The 22,156-nt window shown below is 48.0% G+C and overlaps 1 protein-coding gene across 1 annotated transcript in view; it reads left to right on the top strand.

Moving 5' to 3' along the window:
• Nucleotides 1–22,156, top strand: part of LOC144506354 (coagulation factor X-like) — a 151,177-nt gene that overhangs the window by 51,303 nt on the left and 77,718 nt on the right. Inside the window, exon 3 of the mRNA XM_078232348.1 lies at nucleotides 14,190–14,214. Within this exon, the coding sequence (XP_078088474.1) occupies nucleotides 14,190–14,214 (25 nt within the window). The remainder of the gene's footprint in view (nucleotides 1–14,189; nucleotides 14,215–22,156) is intronic.

Below are 22,156 nucleotides of genomic sequence, written 5' to 3'. Positions count from 1 at the left end.
TCCTCCCACAGTCCAAAGATGTGCGGGTTAGGTTGATTGGCCATGCTAAAATTGCCCTTAGTGTCCTGAGATGCGTAGGTTAGAGAGATTAGTGGGTAAATATGTAGGGATATGGGGGTAGGGCCTGGGTGGGATTGTAATCGGTGCAGACTCGATGGGCCGAATGGCCTCTTTCTGAACTGTAGAGTTTCTATGATTTCTATGAGATAGCTGAGGAAATTGTGGAGGCAGTGGTGGTGATCCTTCAGCAATCACTGGAGGCATGGAGGGTCCCAGAGGACTGGAAAGTAGCTCATGTAACATCGCTGTTTAAGAAGGGAGAGAGGCAGCAGATGGGGAATTATAGACTGGTTAGCCTGACTTCATTCATTGGCAAGAATTTAGAGTCCATTATTAAAGGTGAGCTCGCGGATTACTTGGAAGTGCGTGATAAAATAGGACTGAGTCAGCACAGCTTCGTCAAGGGGAGGTCATGTCTGACAAATCTGTTAGAGTTTCTGGGCGGCACGGTTAGCACTGCTGCTTCACAGCTCCAGGGACCTGGGTTCGATTCCCGGCTTGGGTCACTGTCTGTGTGGAGTTTGCACATTCTTCCTGTGTCTGCGTGGGTTTCCTCCGGATGCTCTGGTTTCCTCCCACAGTCCAAAGATGTGCATGTTAGGTTAATTGGCCATGCTAAATTGCCCCTTAGTGTCCCAGGATGCATAGGTTAGAAGGATTAGTGGATAAGGATATGGGGATTAGGGCCTGGGTGAGACTGTGGTCAGTGCAGACTCGATGGGCTGAATGGCCTCTTTCTGCACTGTAGGGTTTCTATGATTCTATGATTCTTTGAGGAGGTAATAAGGAAGTTAGATAAAGGAGAACCAGTGGACGTGATTTATTTAGATTTCCAAAAGGCCTTTGACAAGGTGCCACATAGGAGACTGTTAAATATGTTAAGAACCCATGGTCTGAATGGTATGATCCTGGCATGGATAGAGAATTGGCTTACTGGCAGAAGGCAGAGAGTGGGGATGGCAGCCGGTGACTAGTGGTGTGCCTCAGGGATCGGTGCTGGGACCACAACTTTTCACAATATACATTAACGATTTGAAAGAAGGAACTGGAGGCACTGGTACTAAGTTTGCAGTTGATACAAAGATATGTAAAGGGACAGGTAGTATTGAGGAAGCAGGGGGGCTGCAGAACGACTTGGACAGGCTAGGAGAGTGGGCAAAGAAGTGGCAGATGGAATATAATGTGGAAAAGTAGGAGGTTATGCACTTTGGAAGGAGGAATGGAGGCATAGACTATTTTCTAAATGGGGAAGTCAGAAACACAAAAGGACTTGGGAGTCCTTTTCAAGATTCTCTAAAGGTTCAGTCAGCAGTTCGGAAGGAAAATGCAATGTTCATGTTGAGAGGGCTAAAATACAAGAGCAGGGATGTGCTTCTGAGGCTGTATAAGGCTCTGGTCAGACCCCATTTGGAGTATTGTGAGCAGTGTCCCTGCTGATTACATCTGTGGGAAGTGCACCCATCTGCAGCTCCTCCAAAACCGTGTTAGGGAACTGGAGCTGGAGTTGGATGAACTTAGGATCATTAGGGACGCAGAGGTGGCCATAGACAGAAGCTTTAGGGATACAGTTACTCCGAGGAATGAAAACAGATGGGTGACGGTGAGAGGGGCTGGGAGGAAGCAGTCGGTGTGGGGATCCCCTGTGGTCGTTCCCCTTAGCAACAAGTATTCCGCTTTGGATACGGTTGAGGGGGATGACATACCAGTGGTGAGCCGCAGTGAGAGGATCTCCAGCACTGTGTCCGTCTCTGTGGCTCGGGAGGGTAAGGGGCAGAGCGGGAGGGCAATAGTTATTGGGGACTTGTTAGTTAGAGGGTTAGATAGGAGGTTCTGTGGCAGCAAAAGAGACTCACGGATGGTATGTTGCCTACCGGATGCCAGGGTCCGTGACATCTCAGACTGTGTTTTCCGGATTCTTAAGGGGGAGGGGAAACAGTCACAAGTCGTGGTACACATTGGTACCAACGACATAGGTAAGAGAAGGGACGGGGATTTAAAACAGGAATTTCGGGAGCTGGGCTGGAAGCTGAGAGCCAAGACAAAACATGTGGTCATCTCTGGTACGTTGCCGGTGCCACGTGATAGCGAGTTGAGGAACAGGGAGAGAGTGCAGTTAAACATGTGGTTGCAGGGATGGTGTAGGAGGGAGGGTTTCAGATACGTGGATAATTGGAACACATTCTGGGGAAGGTGGGACCTGTACAAACAGGACGGGGTGCACCTGAACCAGAGGGGCACCAATATCCTGGGAGGGAAATTTGATACGGCTCTTCAGGGGGGTTTAAACTAATTTGTCAGGGGAGTGGGAAAAGGAGTTGTAATCCAGAAGTCAGTGTTGAAAGTGGTGAGGTATTGGGGAAGGTATCAGGGTCAAGGGTGGGTACTGGTAGACAGGAAGGTGGGTTGAAGTGTGTCTATTTCAATGCAAGGAGCATCCGGAACAAGGTAGTTGAACTTGGGGTGTGGATTGCTACTTGGGACTACGATGTTGTGGCCATTACGGAGACGTGGGTAGAACAAGGACAGGAATGGTTGTTGGACGTTCCGGGGTATAGATGTGTCAGTAAGTGTAGGGAAGCTGGTAAAAGAGGTGGAGGAGTAGCATTGTTAATCAAGGATAGTTTAAGGCCTGCGGAAAGGCACTTCGAGGGGGATCTGCACACTGAGGTTAGAAATAGGAAAGGAGCAGTCATGTTGTTAGGAGTTTACTATAGGCCCCCAAATAGTAATAGAGATGTGGAGGAAGAAATTGCTAAGCAGATTAAGGATATGTGTGGGGGTCACAGGGTAGTTGTCATGGTGGACTTTAACTTTTCAAATATTGATTGGAACCTTTGTAGGTCAAATAGTTCGGATGGGGCAGTTTTTGTGCAGTGTGTGCAGGAAGGTTTCCTGACACAATATGTGGATAGGCCGACAAGAGGTGAGGCCACATTGGATTTGGTACTGGGAAATGAACCGGGCCAAGTGTTAGATTTGGTTGTGGGAGAGCACTTTGGAGATAGTGACCACAATTCGGTGTCTTTTGTTATTGCAATGGAGAGGGATAGGGCCGTACGGCAGGGCAAGGTTTACAATTGGGGGAGAGGTAATTATGATGCGATTAGGCAAGAATTAGGGGGCATAAGTTGGGAACAGAAACTGTCAGGGAAAGGCACTAATGAAAAGTGGAACTTTTTCAAGGAACAAATACTGGATGTCCTTGATAGGTATGTCCCTGTCAGGCAGGGAGGAAATGGCCGAGTGAGGGAACCATGGTTCACGAAAGAGGTGGAATATCTTGTGAAAAGGAAGAGGGAAGCTTATGTAGGGATGAGAAAACAAGGTTCAGATGGCTCGATTGAGGGTTACAAGTTAGCAAGGAACGAGCTGAAAAAGGGGCTTAGGAGAGCTAGGAGGGGACATGAGAAGTCCTTGGCGGGTCGGATCAAGGAGATCCCCAAGGCTTTTTGCTCTTATGTGAAGAATAAAAGAATGACCAGGGTGAGGTTAGGGCCGGTCAAGGACAGTAGTGGGAACTTGTGTATGGAGTCAGTAGAGACAGGCGAGGTGATGAATGAATACTTTTCTTCCGTGTTCACCGAGGAGAGGGGCCATGTTTTTGAGGAAGAGAAGGTGTTACAGGCTAATAGGCTGGAGGAAATAGATGTTCGGAGGGAGGATGTACTGGCAGTTTTGAATAAACTGAAGGTCGATAAGTCCCCTGGGCCTGATGAAATATATCCTAGGATTCTTTGGGAGGCAAGGGATGAGATTGCAGAGCCTTTGGCTTTGATCTTTGGGTCCTCGCTGTCCACGGGGATGGTGCCAGAGGACTGGAGAATGGCGAATGTTGTTCCTCTGTTTAAGAAAGGGAATAGAAATGACCCTGGTAATTATAGACCGGTTAGTCTTACTTCGGTGGTTGGTAAATTGATGGAAAAGGTCCTTAGGGATGGAATTTACGACCATTTAGAAAGATGCGGATTAATCCGGGATAGTCAGCACGGATTCGTGAAGGGCAAGTCGTGCCTCACAAATTTGATAGAATTTTTTGAGGAGGTAACTAAGTGTGTTGATGAAGGTAGGGCAGTTGATGTCATATACATGGATTTTAGTAAGGCGTTTGATAAGGTCCCCCATGGTTGGCTTATGATGAAAGTGAGGAGGTGTGGGATAGAGGGAAAGTTGGCAGATTGGATAGGCAACTGGCTGTCTGATCGAAGACAGAGGGTGGTGGTGGATGGAAAATTTTCGGATTGGAGGCAGGTTGCTAGCGGAGTGCCACAGGGATCAGTGCTTGGTCCTCTGCTCTTTGTGATTTTTATTAATGACTTAGAGGAGGGGGCTGAAGGGTGGATCAGTAAATTTGCTGATGACACCAAGATTGGTGGAGTAGTGGATGAGGTGGAGGGCTGTTGTAGGCTGCAAAGAGACATAGATAGGATGCAAAGCTGGGCTGAAAAATGGCAAATGGAGTTTAACCCTGATAAATGTGAGGTGATTCATTTTGGTAGGACTAATTTAAATGTGGATTACAGGGTCAAAGCCTGTGGAGGAACAGAGAGATCTTGGGGTCCATATCCACAGATCTCTAAAGGTTGCCAGTCAAGTGGATAGAGCTGTGAAGAAGGCCTATAGTGTGTTAGATGATGCAATCTCATAGGGAGTTTAAGAGCCGTGGGGTTATGCTGCAACTGTACAGGACCTTGGTGAGACCACATTTGGAATATTGTGTGCGGTTCTGGTCACCTCACTATAAGAAGGATGTGGAAGCGCTGGAAAGAGTGCAGAGGAGATTTACCAGGATGCTGCCTGGTTTGGAGGGTAGGTCTTGTGAGGAAAGGTTGAGGGAGCTCGGGCTGTTCTCTCTGGAGCGGAGGAGGCTGAGGGGAGACTTAATAGAGGTTTATAAAATGATGAAGGGGATAAATAGAGTGAACGATCAAAGACTATTTCCTCGGGTGGATGGAGCTATTACAAGGGGGCATAACTATAGGGTTCATGGTGGGAGATATAGGAAGGATATCAGAGGTAGGTTCTTTACGCAGAGAGTGGTTGGGGTGTGGAATGGACTGCCTGCAGTGATAGTGGAGTCAGACACTTTAGGAACATTTAAGCGGTTATTGGATAGGCACATGGAGCACACCAGGATGATAGGGAGTGGGATAGCTTGATCTTGGTTTCAGATAAAGCTCGGCACAACATCGTGGGCCGAAGGGCCTGTTCTGTGCTGTACTGTTCTATGTTCTATGATATCTCAGGAAGAATGTACAGGCCTTGGAAAGTACAGAGAAGGTTCACAAGAATAATCCCTGGAATGATGAGCTTGTCGTATGAGGAATGGTTGAGGACTCTGGGTCTGTACTCGTTGAAGTTTAGCAGGCTGAGAGGGGAATCTTATTGAAACTTACAGGATACTGCAAGGCCTGGATAGAGTAGACGTGGAGAAAATGTTTCCACTAGTAGGGAAAACTGGAACCAGAGGGCACAACCTCAGGCTAAAAAGACCATCCTTTAAAACAGTGATGAGGAATTTCTTCAGCCAGAGGGCTGGCTCGATGGGCTGAGTGGCCTAATTTTGCTCCTATGTCTTATGGTCTGATGGGACTGAAGGCCCGGGACATTTGAAAAGTTAAGTCCAGGAAGTCTGGGGGCAGGAAGATAAGGGTGTAAGCCGGGGGGTGGGGGGGGCCGGGGGGGGGGGGGGGGGGGGGGGGTGGGGGGGGGGCGTGGTGGTGGTTGGGGGGGTGTGTGTGAGAGGGTGTCCAGGAGCTTCAATGTCCCAAGGGGAGGGCGCCCCAAGTCTGAAGAGTCCTTCAGAATGAGGTGTCGCCACCACTCCAGGGAAACGTGTAAATGTCACTTTCTTGCTCAGCCCGCACCTTCCCCTGGCAGCCTCAAAAATGAGGCTGGGGGTAAGGCCATTGTGGTGAACCATCGTTGGTTCCCACTGGATAGTACTGAGCCAGGGTCTGGCCAGTACTACAAGGATGTACATATGTTACTGTTGGGTTGTGCTACTTGTTGCTGTTGGGGTTAGGGTGGGGTTGTTACACCTTTGTACTGTACTGTTGTGGTACAAAGGACAAAGAACAAAGAACAATACAGCACAGGAACAGGCCCTTCGGCCCTCCAAGCCCGCGCCGCTCCCTGGTCCAAACTAGACCATTCTTTTGTATCCCTCCATTCCCACTCCGTTCATATAGCTGTCTAGATAAGTCTTAAACGTTCCCAGTGTCCGCCTCCACCACCTTGCCTGGCAGCGCATTCCAGGCCCCCACCACCCTCTGTATAAAATATGCCCGTCTGATATCTGTGTTAAACCTCCCCCCCTTCACCTTGAACCTATGACCCCTCGTGAACGTCACCACCGACCTGGGGAAAAGCTTCCCACCGTTCACCCTATCTGTGCCTTTCATAATTTTATACACCTCTATTAAGTCTCCCCTCATCCTCCGTCTTTCCAGGGAGAACAACCCCAGTTTACCCAATCTCTCCTCATAACTAAGCCCCTCCATACCAGGTAACATCCTGATAAACCTCCTCTGTACTCTCTCCAAAGCCTCCACGTCCTTCTGGTAGTGTGGCACAGTATTCCAGATGCGGCCGAACCAACGTTCTATACATCTGCAACATCAGACCCCAACTTTTATACTCTATGCCCCGTCCTATAAAGGCAAGCATGCCATATGCCTTCTTCACCACCTTCTCCACCTGTGACGTCACCTTCAAGGATCTGTGGACTTGCACACCCAGGTCCCTCTGCGTATCTACACCCTTTATGGTTCTGCCATTTATCGTATAGCTCCTCCCTACATTATTTCTACCAAAATGCATCACTTCGCATTTATCAGGATTGAACTCCATCTGCCATTTCTTTGCCCAAATTTCCAGCCTATCTATATCCTTCTGTAGCTTCTGACAATGCTCCTCACTATCTGCAAGTCCTGCCAATTTTGTGTCGTCCGCAAACTTACTGATCCCAGTCGGGCTCCGCCTCCTGGGAGAGGTATAAAAGTCCCTGCTCTGGCTGGGACCCCTCAGTCTGGGATTGTGTATATAATTATTGGCTGCTTCATTACAGTAAATAAAAGCCTTTATTTCCCGAGCATCTAGCCTCGTGTTTGATAACGCGCATCAGCCATTAAGTAACCACTTAAGGACTTTAGCAAATGAATGGATGAGTTTCCCGTCTGAGGCCCTGCCCACCCAAGTGTGAATTGGTTTCTGGGTTTTGGCAGGTGGGTTCCCAGGGAGAATCTCGCTGATTCAATTTTATGCTCCCCCCGCCCCACCTCAGAACCCACCTTTGTGTGTTTTGTGTGTGTGTGTGTTGGGGGAGGGGGGGTGTGTAAAGTTCTGCCCAGAGGGGAAAGGTTCTACGTTCAACATTATTGTTCCAATTTTAAGATTGTTTAAGGCTCATAAAACTGAATGAGGAGGACAGAGACCCACATCAGAACTGCACAAGTATTTGGGACACTGCTCAGCTGATGGTGGTTTTTGGCTGGCCTTGCCTCAGAACTCATTTTTGACTTGGTTAGTAAAGTAATTGGTTAAATTTGAGGCCTGTGCACATGAGTGAGATTTTCCAGGCAGCAGGAGCTTGTGTTCTATTTTGTGTTCTATCTTGGCTGCCCAAAGTAGCTGCATCCCACTGTTAATTTCCATCTTGCAACCACACCCCAACCCCACCCCTATCTATTGATCGAATCTTCTGAACCCTTCCCTACCCTCAGCTCTTCCAGGACTGTCAGCAGCTCAGGGTGACATTGGAAAGGCCCCGGCAGTCATGCTATAGCTCACCTGATTTTTGGGATCCTGTCCAAAAATTGAGTTTGTTTTATGATCCACTCCCTGCGCTCTGGGCAAGGAGCAAATCGTGCTGGTTATGAATGATGCCGGGAAGCATGGGAAACTGTCAAATTTGACAAGGAATGGAATGGACAAAGGGAGGATGCCACACATCGTTTTTGATGTCATGGTCTTAGCATGGGATTACTCCTGACAAAGTCACAGTGCTATTTCTTAACCGAGCACACAACCTTTGAATGGTAATGCTTGCCCTGATGCATTCCTCTGAGGAGGTCTTGTGGCGCAGTGGGTAGCGTTCCTGCCTCTGAGCCAGTAGCTCCGGGCTCAAGTCCCACTCCAGGACTTGATGGCCAAGAAATTTGTGTTCACAGTGTGACCAAAACAGACTGAGTGTCCTTCCAACACATACCAATAGCAGCTGGTAAGAATAAGAGAGATTTCTGTTAGTCACGTGATGGAATGAAAATTGGAAGCACTATTCATAGCTCCAGGCTACAAATGAATGGAAAAGTGTGTGTTGCCACAGAAACTCAGACTCTGGGGGATGGCTGGACTGGATCAGTTTGGAGCCAGTAGCATGGGGTTCAATTCCTGCTGCTGCTCGGGTGGATTCAGGAGCTGCCTCCTTGGCCTACCTGTGATGGCGCTTGTGGCACTGTGGCTCACAAGAGGTCTCCCACTTCCTACCCATCCCACCAGACTCACTCCTATTTGATTCCCATTCCACTTCCCACCAATCTCATTCCTAATTCCCATTTCCCACAAATCTCTCAGCCATTCCCCGCCAACCTTATTCTCACCACTTCCACCTTTTACTGAACTCTCTCCAACTGCCAACTGGACTTGGAAAGACAAGTCAGAGAATCATAGATTCCCTACATTGCAGGAGGCCATTCAGCTAATCAAGTCTCACCAACTTTCCAACACAACATCCCACCCAGGCACTATTCCTGTAGCCCCATGTATCTACACCACTAATTCCCCTAATCTAGACCTCTTGGGACATTAAGGGGTAATTTAGCATGGCCAATTCACTTAACCAGCATATCTTTGTAGTGTGGGAGGAAACCGGAGCACCCGGAGGAAACGCACACATACACGGGGAGAAAGTGCAAACTCCACACAGTCACCCAAGGCCGGAATTGAACCCTGGCACTGTGAAGCAGCAGTGCTAACCACTGGAGAAAATCAGGCTGGTTTGGTAAATGATGCCAATCATATTACCATCCAGCTGGTGATTTAATGCCTTGTATACACTCACAATTTGCTGCCATCTTACACTTATCTGCCCAGTGTCCCACTGTGGTGAACTATCGTTGGTTCCCACTAGATAGTACTGAGCCAGGGTCTGGCCAGTACTACAAGTATGTATATATGTTGCTGTTGGGGTTAGGGATGGGTTGTTCTACTTGTTGCTGTTGGGGTTAGGGTTGGGCTGTTACACCTTGTATTATAGTTATTGTGGTACATCCCAGTCGGGCTCCGCCTCCTGGGAGAGGTATAAAGGTCACTGCTCTGGCTGGGACCCCTCAGTCTGGGATCATGTATATAATTAGTAGCTTCGTTGTAACAGCAAATAAAAGCCTTTATTTCCTGAGCATCTCAAGCCTCGTGTGTGATAACGCGCATCAATTTTATTTGCTGTTAAGTAAACTCTCGTCGGAAGAAAAAAAAACGATACAGAGAGTATGGAGCAGATACTGAAACCTGAACGTGTTACACTGGATCCACGTGCGGCGGGCGCCTCTAACACCTTCGACCACTGGTTGAAATGTTTTGAGGACTACCTGGCAGCCTCCGCAGCGGTCACCACAGATGATGACAGACTCCGGGTCCTCCATGCGAGGGTAAGCGACACCGTCTACCTCACGATCCGTGCAGCCACTGACTACACAAGGGCCCTCGAGCTTCTTAAGAAGCGTTACATTAAACCGCCCAACGAAATGCATGCTCGATACCTCTTAGCCACTCGACGACGGCAGCCCGGCGAAATGACGGAAGAATACGCGAACGAGCTCCTACAGCTAGCCAGGGGCTGTAACTGCAAAGCAGTGTCGGCAGATCAGAATATGAACGACCTCGCTCGAGATGCGTTTGTGGCGGGAATCGGATCATCTTACATCCGACTCAGACTACTGGAGAAAGGTCATCTTGACCTCACTAAGGCAATAGAACTAGCGGATATGTTGGAGACGGCCTCCAAAAGCCTAGTATTGTATTCTGAAGACCACGTGGAGACAACGTGGCAGGAGCAGTCGCTGATCCCTCCTCGTCCCTCGGGTTCGAAAAGCTGCGTAATGGCGTGCTCACACTCGGGCCAGACGACGGCAGCAGCTCCGGGCGGCCCGCGGTGTTACTTCTGTGGGGGAACGAAGCATACTCGGCAACGGTGTCCCGCTAAAGCTGTGTTGTGCTCCGCCTGCGGTAAGAAGGGGCACTATTCGAAAGTGTGCCGATCTAAACCTGCTTCTCGGAACAGCAGTGCGGCCTGCGATTCTTCGGAGCCCGATTCTTCGTCGTCGGCATCGTTGAGGGTTTCGTCCACGTGCGAGGCCAGGACGACGCCATTACGGTCGACGGAGTCGGAGAGGTGTGACCACCAGGGGTCGCTGAGTTTGGCGCCATCACCCACGTGCGACCTATGGGAGCGGCCATGTTGGTCGGCACTGACCGCGAACGACCAGCAGGGGTCATCCTCGTCAATCTCAGCTGCCTGCAGTGGCGCTCATGAACCAACGGTGGTGTCGATCATCCTGGACCAGGCCAAGCCTCATAGACTTGACAAGTCTATGATGGACATTCAGGTAAACGACCACTTGATTTATTGTCTGTTTGACAGCGGGAGCACTGAGAGTTTTATCCACCCAGACGCTGTGAAGCGGTGTGGACTCCGGATTCAACCTGTCAATCAGACAATTTCTATGGCATCAAGGTCCCGGTCTGTCACCGTGCTAGGGAGTTGTGTGGTAACTTTAACGGTGCAAGGCACAGTTTACGAGCGTTTCAAGCTCCTGGTGTTGCCGTATCTTTGCGCGCCAATACTTCTCGGACTAAACTTCATGGTCCACTTGAGGAGTGTAACCCTACAGTACGGTGGGCCACTCCCTTCGCTTTCAGTGGGAGAACAGCAGCCTCCAAATTGCCTGTAGCCTCTCGACGCTGAAGATTACCACACCCTCCCTGTTCCAGAATCTTGTGCCAGGCTGCAAGCCCATCGCGACTAAAAGTAGGCGTTACAGCACTGAGGATCGGATCTTCATTAGATCTGAAGTTCAGCGGCTCCTCAAGGAAAGGATCATACAACCCAGTGCTAGTCCGTGGAGAGCGCAGGTCGTGGTGGTCAAGAGCGGGAACAAACCCCGGATGGCCATTGACTACAGTCAGACCATTAACCGATATACGCAGCTGGATGCGTATCCCCTCCCGCGCATATCTGATATGGTCAATCAGATTGCGCAGTACCGGGTGTTCTCCACCATAGACCTCAAGTCTGCCTACCACCAACTCCCCATTCGCCCAGAGGACCGACAATACACGGCTTTTGAGGCGGATGGTCGCTTGTATCACTTTCTCAGGGTTCCCTTTGGTGTCACCAATGGGGTCTTCCAGCGTGCTATGGACCGAATGGTGGACCAGAACGGGCTGCGGGCTACCTTCCCGTACCTGGATAACGTCACCATCTGCGGCCATGACCAGCAGGACCACGACACAAATCTCCTGAATTTCCTACGCACTGCATCTCGCCTGAACCTGACCTACAACAGGGAGAAGTGTGTGTTTCGTACGCGCCGTTTAGCCATCCTCGGATACGTGTTGGAAAATGGGGTCATTGGCCCTGATCCAGACCGTATGCGTCCCCTCTTTGAACTTCCCCTGCCCACTAGTGCAAAAGCACTGAGAAGATGCTTAGGCTTCTTCTCTTATTATGCACAGCGGGTTCCCAATTATGCGGACAAAGCCCGTCCGCTCATCAAGTCCACTTCTTTTCCCCTAACACCAGAGGCCCGATTGGCCTTTGATAAACTAAAAGCCGACATCGCGAAAGCTACGATGCACGCTGTTGATGAGTCCATCCCCTTTCAGGTGGAGAGCGATGCATCTGATTTCGCCCTGGCCGCCACACTTAACCAGGCGGGCAGGCCCGTCGCCTTTTTTTCCTGCACCCTCCAAGGCCCCGAAATTCGGCATTCAGCGGTGGAAAAGGAGGCCCAGGCCATTGTGGAGGCCGTCAGGCACTGGCGCCATTACTTGGCGGGAAAATGGTTCACCCTGATCACGGACCAGCGGTCCGTGGCGTTCATGTTTAACAACACGCTGAGGGGCAAGATCAAGAACGACAAGATCTTGCGGTGGAGAATTGAACTCTCCACCTATAATTATGACATCGTGTATCGTCCAGGGAAACTCAATGAGCCCTCGGATGCCCTCTCGCGTGGAACATGCGCCAGTACACAGGAGGACCGTTTGCAGGCTCTCCATAATGACCTATGCCATCCTGGGGTCAATCGGCTCTACCACTTTATAAAAGCCCGCAATCTGCCCTGCTCGGTGGAGGATGTCAGGTCCATAACAAGAAGCTGTCGGGTATGCGCGGAATGCAAACCGCACTTTTACCGACCTGACCGGGCACATTTAGTCAAGGCCACTCGTCCCTTCGAGAGACTGAGTGTCGACTTTAAGGGCCCCCTTCCCTCAACTGATCGGAATGTGTACTTCCTCAACATCGTTGATGAGTACTCGAGATTCCCTTTTGTTATTCCCTGCTCTGACATCCGCTGCCACGGTTATCAAGGCATTCCGTGATCTTTTCACCCTGTTCGGGTACCCCAGCTACATTCACAGCGACAGGGGCTCGTCGTTCATGAGCGATGACTTGAGGCAATACCTGCTCTCATACGGGATTGCCTCTAGTAGAACCACGAGCTACAACCCTAGGGGTAACGGACAGGTGGAACGTGAGAATGCTAGTCTGGAAGGCTGTCTTACTGGCGTTGAAGTCAAAAAGCCTTCCAGTCTCCCGTTGGCAAGAGGTGCTCCCTGATGCACTCCATTCCATATGCTCACTCCTGTGTATGGAAACCAACGCTCCTCCCCATGAGAGGCTGTTTTCATTCCCTCGGAAGTCTTCCTCTGGGACCTCATTACCATCTTGGTTGACGTACTCAGGACCTGTCCTCCTGCGGCGACATGTTAGGGCCCGCAAGTCCGACCCGTTGGTAGAACAGGTCCATCTCCTCCACGCCAACCCTCAGTATGCCTATGTGGCATACCCTGACGGGCGAGAGGACACGGTCTCGATCCGAGACCTGGCGCCAGCAGGGGACGTCGAAACCCCTGTCGCTCCCATACCCCCTGTTACAACCCCATAACTCTTGTTTCCCCTCCGGACACGGCGCGGGCAGCATCGGGACCATTACTTAACCCTTTCACTCCCGTGTACAGCTTGCCTGAGTCCAGAGGATGGTCGCCACTTCAGGGCGTGTCGGAACTACTCAATGGATTACCATCACCTCGGGGTCAACCGGCCCGTGAGACTGTGGAGGAACAGTTGGACATCGCCTTGGGGAGAACGCCACCGCGAGTGCCTACTCCGGTGTCATCGCCGGTATAGAGGAGGTCACATCGACGGTGCGGTCCCCCTGACCGTCTGAACTTATAGACTGATGACAAATTATTCTGTTTTTTTTGTACCCCGCCGGCCTTTGTCTTCAAAGGAGGGGTGAATGTGGTGAACCATCGTTGGTTCCCACTAGATAGTACTGAGCCAGGTTCTGGCCAGTGCTACAAGTATGTATATATGTTGCTGTTGGGGTTAGGGATGGGTTGTTCTACTTGTTGCTGTTGGGGTTAGGGTTGGGCTGTTACACCTTGTATTATAGTTATTGTGGTACATCCCAGTCAGGCTCCGCCTCCTGGGAGAGCAGACATGGCGAGAACGTGCTCTGGCTGGGACCCCTCAGTCTGGGATCGTGTATATAATTAGTAGCTTCGTTGTAACAGCAAATAAAAGCCTTTATTTCCTGAGCATCTCAAGCCTCGTGTGTGATAACGCGCATCACCCACCCACAGAGCTCAGAGTCTCAACATTATTATCAATGTCATGTTTCATTGGTTTTTGATTTATCTTTCCTCCAGTAACACTGACAATGGATGGTATACCTGCTCACTTTGATGGAGCTGCGCAATCCTGTGGCACGATGATGCTGCTGTGACAGAACTGGTTTTTGTAAAATTACCGATTATGGCATTGGTGAATTTTCTGTTTCACTCTGTTTTCAATAACCCTTACATAGTCCGATGTGTGCTGATGTGGTCTTACCTTCTTGTTTCAGGATGAATACTGGAGTAAATATGTAGGTAAGTGATCATTTTGTTACATTCCTTTTGGTTTTAATTCCTCTGCATGAGTTACTACTTAGTTGCCGAGTCTCTTTGGGAATGATTGGCCATGAACATAGGAACTGGGATACATCATTCAGCCCATCGAACCTGTTCCACCATTCAATTAGACCATGGCCACTTTCCTGCACAATCTCCATATCCCTTGATGTAAGTAGTCTCCAGAAATCTACCAATTTCTGTCTTCAAAAGATTCACCATCCTCAAAGTGAAGAAATTCTTCCTCATAGAATAGAAAGAATAGAATAGAAACCCTACAGTGGAGAAAGAGGCCATTTGGCCCATCGAGTCTGCACCAACCACAATCCCACCCAGGCCCTACCCCCATATCCCTACGTATTTACCCGCTAACCCCTCTAACCTACACATCTCAGGACACTAAGGGCAATTTTAGCATGGCCAATCAACCTAACCTGCACATCTTTGGACTGTGGGAGGAAACCGGAGCACCCGGAGGAAACCCACGCAGACACGGGGAGAATGTGCAAACTCCACACAGTCAGTGACCCAAGCCGGGAATCGAACCCAGGTCCCTGGAGCTGTGAAGCAGCAGTGCTAATCATCTCAGTCTTAAATGGGTCCAGGGTCTACACTCACCAGCCTGGGGAAACGTCTGATCTACATCCTCCATTTCACACTCTGGAAGAAATTTGAAAGTTCCAATGAGATCATCACTCATTCATAGGATCATAGAATCCCTACAGTACAGAAGGCCATTTGGCCCATTGAGTCTGCACCGACTCTCTGACAGAGCATCCCACCCAGGCCCTATCCTCATAACCCAATGTATTTTCCCCGCTAGTCCACCGAATTTATACAGCTTTGGATACAAAGGGGAAATTTTGCATGGCCAATCCACCTAACCTGCACATCTTTGGACTGTGGGAAGAAACCAGAACACCCGAAGGAAACCCAAGCAGACATGGCGAGAACGTGCAAACTTCACACAATCACCCGAGGCTGGAATCGAATCCGGGTCCCTGATGCTGTGAGGCAACAGTGTTAATCACTGTGCTACTGTGCACCCTCCACTGTGCAGTCATAGAACAATAGTAAAGTTACAGCGCAGAATGAAGCCATTCGGCCAATCTTGTCCATGCCAGCCCGAGGACACCCAGGTGCACTTTCTAATCCCACCTTCCTGCACCCGGCCCATAGCGCTGTAGCTTACAGCATTTAAGGTGCAGATCCAGGTACTTTTAAAAAGAATTTAGGGTCTCTGCCTCCACCATCAACTCAGGTAGTGAATTCCAAACACCCATTACCCTCAGCATTAAAAAAATGTTTTCTTCATGTTCCCTCTACACCTTCTGCCACTTATCTTGAATCATGTCCCCTGGTTCTAGAATTTTTCATCAGGGGAAACAATTTTATCCTGCCCACTCTATCTCTTCCCCTCATAATTTTGTACCCCTCAATCAAATCACCCTTCAGCCTTCTTTGTTCCAAATGTTGTGAAATTAGTGTTTGTAAAATTATTTTAAAAATGCTAAGAGGTGTAAAATTACATGGTCTGTTAAAAAAGGTAATTGTTTTTGCTATGCTTAGAGAGTTAAAAGATGCAGGTGTATGCTGTACACAGACTGAAACATTGAATCGCGAGCCTAGGCAGTAGTGCTGCCAAGACAACAGGTTGTTTTCGAAGTTTGCCCAATCAGTTTAAACTAGGCATTTGAATAGTAGCAGCCTATCAGATTTGAATTTGATGTTTTGATAACCTGTAAACCAATCCTATTGTGGGGATTTTGGTATGTCATCGGGGATATAAGGACCAGCTCCAAGCTCCAGAGAGCCAGGCAGCCACTGACTCACCCAGAAACTGCATCTGCCACAGTTCATAGCTTGAGAGAGAGAGAGACATAGCCAACAACTGTCTCTAACAGTGTAACAGCCACATTTATGTCTTAAAAGAAAGCCTCATCTAAATCGTAAAGGTACCAACAGAAAATAGTGAAAACAGAAGATAAAAAGGCAAGATTTCGGAAGATAAAACCTGGTTATATTTTGAGAGTGACCAGAAATTCTATTTTGTTAATAAGTGGGAATTGTATTTATCTATAAAGCATTCCATTAGAATAGTGTTTTGTTTGGGTTGTTAATAGTTTAGTTAACCTGTTCATTGTTAGTTTGATGAATAAAGTGTTACTTATTGTCTTTACAGAGAATGTGTCAGGTAGTTATTTTGATTTAATCACTAAAAGTTACTGAAGTGCAGATTTTACCCCTTCTCACACACTCTTTAACAGATTATGAAAGGAGGTACTTCTCTTTGAGTGGTTGAGTGTTAGTTCTCAGAGAGGAGATCAACTTCCCCCTTCATAACACAAGGAAAATAACCCCAACCTATTCAATCTCTCCTCATAGCTACACATTTCTTGCCCTGGCAACATTCTTGTAAACCTCGTCTGCGCTCTCTCCAAAGCAATTGCGTCCTTCCTGTAATGTGGTGGCCAGAACTGCACAAAACACTCCAGTTGTGACCTCACCAGTGTTCTATACAATTCCAACATTATATCCTTACTTTTATGTTCTATACCTCTGCCAATGAAGGCCAGCATTCCATGTGCCTCCTTTACAACTTTGACTATTTGAATTGCTGCCTTTAGGGACCTGTGTACTTGTGTGCCCTTCAAAATTCTAGAGATTACAGGTCCATTGTCCTCAATGTCTCCTCATTAAACAATGCTGCCCTCCTGGGAATTAATCTAGTGAACATCCATTGGACTCCCTCAATGACAAGTATACTCTTCCTACCAACATCTCATCATTTAAGAAATACCCTGCCTTTCTGTTTTTATACCAAAGTGGATAACTTCACATTATATTCCATCTGCCCTGTTCTTATCCATTCACTTAGTCTGTCCATGCTTCCTTACATCCTCCTCACAACTCACATTCCCACCTAGTTTTGTTTCATCACTAAATTTGGAATTATTACATTTGGTCTCCACATCCACATCATTTATACAGATTGCGACCAGCTATGGGTGCAGGACTGATCCTTGTGAAACTCCACTAGTCACAGCCTGCTGTCCCGAGAATTACTCGTTTATCCCTGTTCTCTGTTTTCTGCCTGTTAACTAATTCTCAATCAATACCAATATATTCCTCCCAATGCTCTAATTTTGATAACAAACTTCCTGTGTGAGACCTTATCAAAAGCCTTCTGAAAATCTAAATGCACCACATCTACTGATTCTCCTTTATCTGCAAAATAATACAGCTGGAAAGTTCCAGCCTTTCTGTTTGTCTTCCTGGGGGGCGTCCTAAAAACTTCCCAGACTAGGCACTAGTTTGAACAAGGAACTGCAAGATGTTAATATTAGTTTTTTTTTAAAAAATGGTACTAGACAGATTAATGGGATTGAAAGTATAGAATCATAGAATCTCTACAGTGTAGAAGGAAGCCATTTGGCCCATCGAGTCTGCACAAACCACAACCCCACCCAGTCCCTATTCCCGTAACCCCACTTATTTACCCTGCTAATCCCCTGACACTGTGGTCAATTTAGCATGGCCAATCAACCAAACCCAAGCATCTTTGGACTGTGGGAGGAAACCGGAGCACCCGGAGGAAACCACGCAGACACGGGGAGAATGTGCAAACTCCACACTGACAGTGACCTGAGGCCAGAATTGAACCTGGGTCCCTGGCGCTGTGAGGCAGCAGTACTAACCACTGTGCCACCTCGCCTTTCAAAATTCTATAGACTCTGAAATGGTTCCTGCAGATTGAAAGGTGACAAATGTAACCCCCCTATTTAAAGAAAGGAAGAATAGAAAAAATGAGGAACATCAGTAGTAGGGAACATGCTAGAATCTATTATAAAGGATGAGATAACCGCATTTAGAAAATAATGCTAACATTGGGCAAAGTCAATAAATGTTTAAAAACATGAAGATTTCTTTGCTAATATCGACTCTGTGATTAATTCTCCTTTGAGTTTCTCATTTTATTTGATTGTTTTTTTTGATTTATTCAAAAATAGAAATTATCCATAGACAATCAGCATTAGTCCTCCAATTTCACCATTGTTAGTCATTCTGACGACTGCATGTAGTTTTAATGTAAGGAAGACAAAACCTACATTTCTACAGCACATTTCACAATGCCCAAATCACTTTACAGTCAATTAAATATTTCTGATTTTTAGTCACTGGTGTAATGTAGGAAATGCTATCAAATGGCAGACAGACTCAAGCGGCCAAATGGTTTACTCTTGCTCCTAATATGTATGTTTCTATGCCATTGGATGGAAGAGATGAGCTCGACTAGATGGCATTTGTCATCCATAATTATCTTGTGATTATCTTGTGGAATCGTATCTGCAGTTAAACATAGAAACATAGAAAACTACAGCATAAAAACAGGCCCTTCGGCCCCACAAGTTGTGCAGAACATATCCCTACCTTTTAGGCCTACCTATAACCCTCCATCCTATTAAGTCCCATGTACTCATCCAGGAGTCTCTTAAAAGACCCTATTGAGTTTGCCTCCACCACCACTGACGGCAGCCGATTCCACTCGCCCACCACCCTCTGTGTGAAAAACTTCCCCCTAACATTTCCCCTGTACCTACACCCCAGCACCTCAAACCTGTGTCCTCTCATAGCAGCCATTTCCACCCTGGGAAAAAGCCTCTGAGAGTCCACCCGATCTATGCCTCTCAACATCTTATATACCTCTATTAGGTATCCTCTCATCCTACGTCTCTCCAAGGAGAAAAGACCGAGCTCCCTCAGCCTATCCTCATAAGGCATGCCACTCAATCCAGGCAACATCCTTGTAAATCTCCTCTGCACCCTTTCAATCTTTTCCATATCCTTCCTGTAATGAGGCGACCAGAACTGAGCACCGTACTCCAAGTGGGGTCTGATGAGGGTCTTATATAGCTGCATCATTATCCCCGGACTCCGAAACTCAATCCCTCGATTGATAAAGGCCAGCACACCATACGCCTTCTTCACCACCTCCTCCACCTGCGGGGCCGATTTTAGACTCCTATGGACCCGGACCCCAAGGTCCTTCTGATCCTCTACCGTACTAAGAGTCTTTCCCTTTATATTGTACTCCTTCATGTTGTTTGCATGAAGGGCGGCACGGTAGCACAGAGGGCGGCACGGTAGCACAGTGGTTAGCACTGCTGCTTCACAGCTCCAGGGACCTGGGTTCGATTCCCGGCTTGGGTCACTGTCTGTGTGGAGTTTGCACATTCTCCTCGTGTCTGCGTGGGTTTCCTCCGGGTGCTCCGGTTTCCTCCCACAGTCCAAAGATGTGCGGGTTAGGTTGATTGGCCATGCTAAAAATTGCCCTTAGTGTCCTGAGATGTGTAGGTTAGAGGGATTAGTTGGTAAATATGGGGGTAGGGCCTGGGTGGGATTGTGGTCGGTGCAGACTCGATGGGCCGAATGGCCTCTTTCTGTACTGTAGGGTTTCTATGATTCTATGATTCATCCCATTTGACCTGCCAAATGGACCACTACGCATTTATCTGGGTTGAAGTCCATCTGCCACTTCTCCGCCCAGTCTTGCATCCTATCTATGTCCCTCTGTAACTTCTGACATCCCTCTAGACTATCCACAACCCCACCAACCTTCGTGTCGTCGGCAAACTTACCAACCCATCCCTCCACTTCCTCATCCAGGTCATTTATGAAAAAAACAAACAGCAAGGGTCCCAGAACAGATCCCTGGGGCACACCACTGGTGACCAACCTCCAATTAGAAAAAGACCCATCTATACACACTCTCTGCCTCCTTTGGGCAAACCAGTTCTGGATCCACAGGGCAGCAGCCCCTTGGATCCCATGCCCTCTCACTTTTTCGAGAAGCCTTGCATGGGGGACCTTATCGAATGCCTTGCTAAAATCCATATAAACCACATCTACCGCTTTCCCTTCATCAATGTGTTTAGTCACATTTTCGAAGAACTCCACCAGGCTCGTAAGGCATGATCTGCCTTTGACAAAACCATGCTGAGTATTCTTGAGCATACTAAACCTCTCCAAATGCTCATAAATCTTATCCCTCAGGATCTTCTCCATCAGCTTACCAACCACTGAGGTTAGACTCACCGGTGGGTAATTTCCTGGGCTATCCCTATTCCCCTTCTTGAAAATAGGAACGACATCCGCAATCCTCCAATCCTCCGGCACCTCTCCCTTCTCCATCGACAACACAAAGATCATCGCCAGAGGCTCTGCAATCTCTTCCCTCGTCTCCCACAGTAACCTGGGGTACATCCCATCCGGACCCGGCGACTTATCTATCTTGATGCCATTCAAAGATTCCAGCACAACCTCTTTGTAAAAGTCCACATACTCAATCTTTTCAGTCCATCGCAAGCCCACAGTACATCCACCCATGTCCTTCTCCTCTGTGAAAACCGAGGCAAAATACTCATTAAGCACCTCTGCCATTTCTACTGGTTCTGTACAGATTTTCCCGCCTTCACCTTTTATAGGCCCTATTCCTTCACGTCTCATCCTTTTGCTCTTCACATATTTATAGAACGCCTTAGGGTTTTCCTTAATTCTACCTGCCAAGGCCTTCTCGTGACCCCTTCTGGCTCTCCTAATTTCCTTCTTTAGTCCCTTCCTACAAGCCGTATACTCATCTAGATCCCTATCTTTGCTAAGCTCTCTAAACCTTTTGTACGCTTTCCTTTTCTTCTCGACTAGGTCCCGCACAGCTTTCGTGCACCACGGTTCCTTTAACCTACCAACTCCTTCCTGTCTGCTTGGAATCTGTTTATTTTGTTGCTAATGAAGTTTAACAGGTTTTGTGTGATGAAATTACCAGGTCAGGAGTTTGTGATGTGCTCACAGTGAATCACTAATCTGTTTTACACTACTCAGGGTTCTCAAGAGTATTTTCCATTGACTTAAATCTTGCTTTTTTGTCAAACTACCTATTATCCCACTCTATCTAGGCACTTTTATGAGTCATTTGAGGTGTTGAAATGTTGTAATAAAGTTGTGTTGAGAGTAGATATTGAGAATATTTGTAGTAAGAAGCAGCAATCATCAGAGTCTTCATATTTTCCAATTGAGAAAACACAGGTACCATTATGAATCATTCAGTCTTTGTGCTCTGGCCTCTTAAAGATTGTGTTTCACAGAGAAACATAAGGGTTCCAATGCTTCTCATTGATAGTGAAGCCCCATGTCATTCAATCATTCCACTTTGTTGCTCAGAAGTCATTTTATCTTTCTATCCTGTGAGATTACTGATAAAACAGAATCCAATTACACCCCCTGGCAGGCAGTGCCAAGGTGCCCCCTGGGCATGGGCACATTGCCCCTTAAGCAGTGCCAGGAGGCACAGGCTGGCACTGCCAGGGTATCCATGCTAAGGGGGGTAGTTACCCACACCGCCCGACCCCCTGGGGGACACCGATTGCCCCCCCTTTATTCCGGCAGGGTCTCTCACTAGTTCCCCGAAAGTGGGGAGCTACTCTAAACCCCGCCGAAATGAAGCACTCTTGGCGGGGTGGAAGATTCTATTGGGACCGGCAAGTTCCCGATAATGAAATGCAAAACACATTTAAACTACATTAAAAAAAGATTCAAATCACTTACCTGTCTTCCCGCCAGTTCCAACATGATCTGGACTCCGACTGGTCTGTGGCTCTGAGGGATGCGCATATGTTCCCGGCGCATGCACAAATCCGGAAAAATGCCGAAATGTGCATCTCAGCCCAACCCGCCAGAAAAGTTGGGGGTCGTGATGGGCGAATCGTCCCTGATATTTGTAACCAGATGCCAACAATATGTGCCACTGTATTTCGAGGACCTTTCTGAGATTGTTAAATTGCTTATTGAATCCTGAAAGGGGAAACAATATCATACACAATTGAGAGAAGGGTCAAAGTGGGGAATAATGGGCCTAGAGCCAGGA

This window comes from Mustelus asterias, chromosome 17, assembly GCF_964213995.1.
Source record: "Mustelus asterias chromosome 17, sMusAst1.hap1.1, whole genome shotgun sequence".
Classification (NCBI taxonomy): domain Eukaryota; kingdom Metazoa; phylum Chordata; class Chondrichthyes; order Carcharhiniformes; family Triakidae; genus Mustelus; species Mustelus asterias.
The sequence above is the reverse complement of the archived record's forward strand: the minus strand, read 5'-3'. Positions and strand labels throughout refer to the sequence as shown.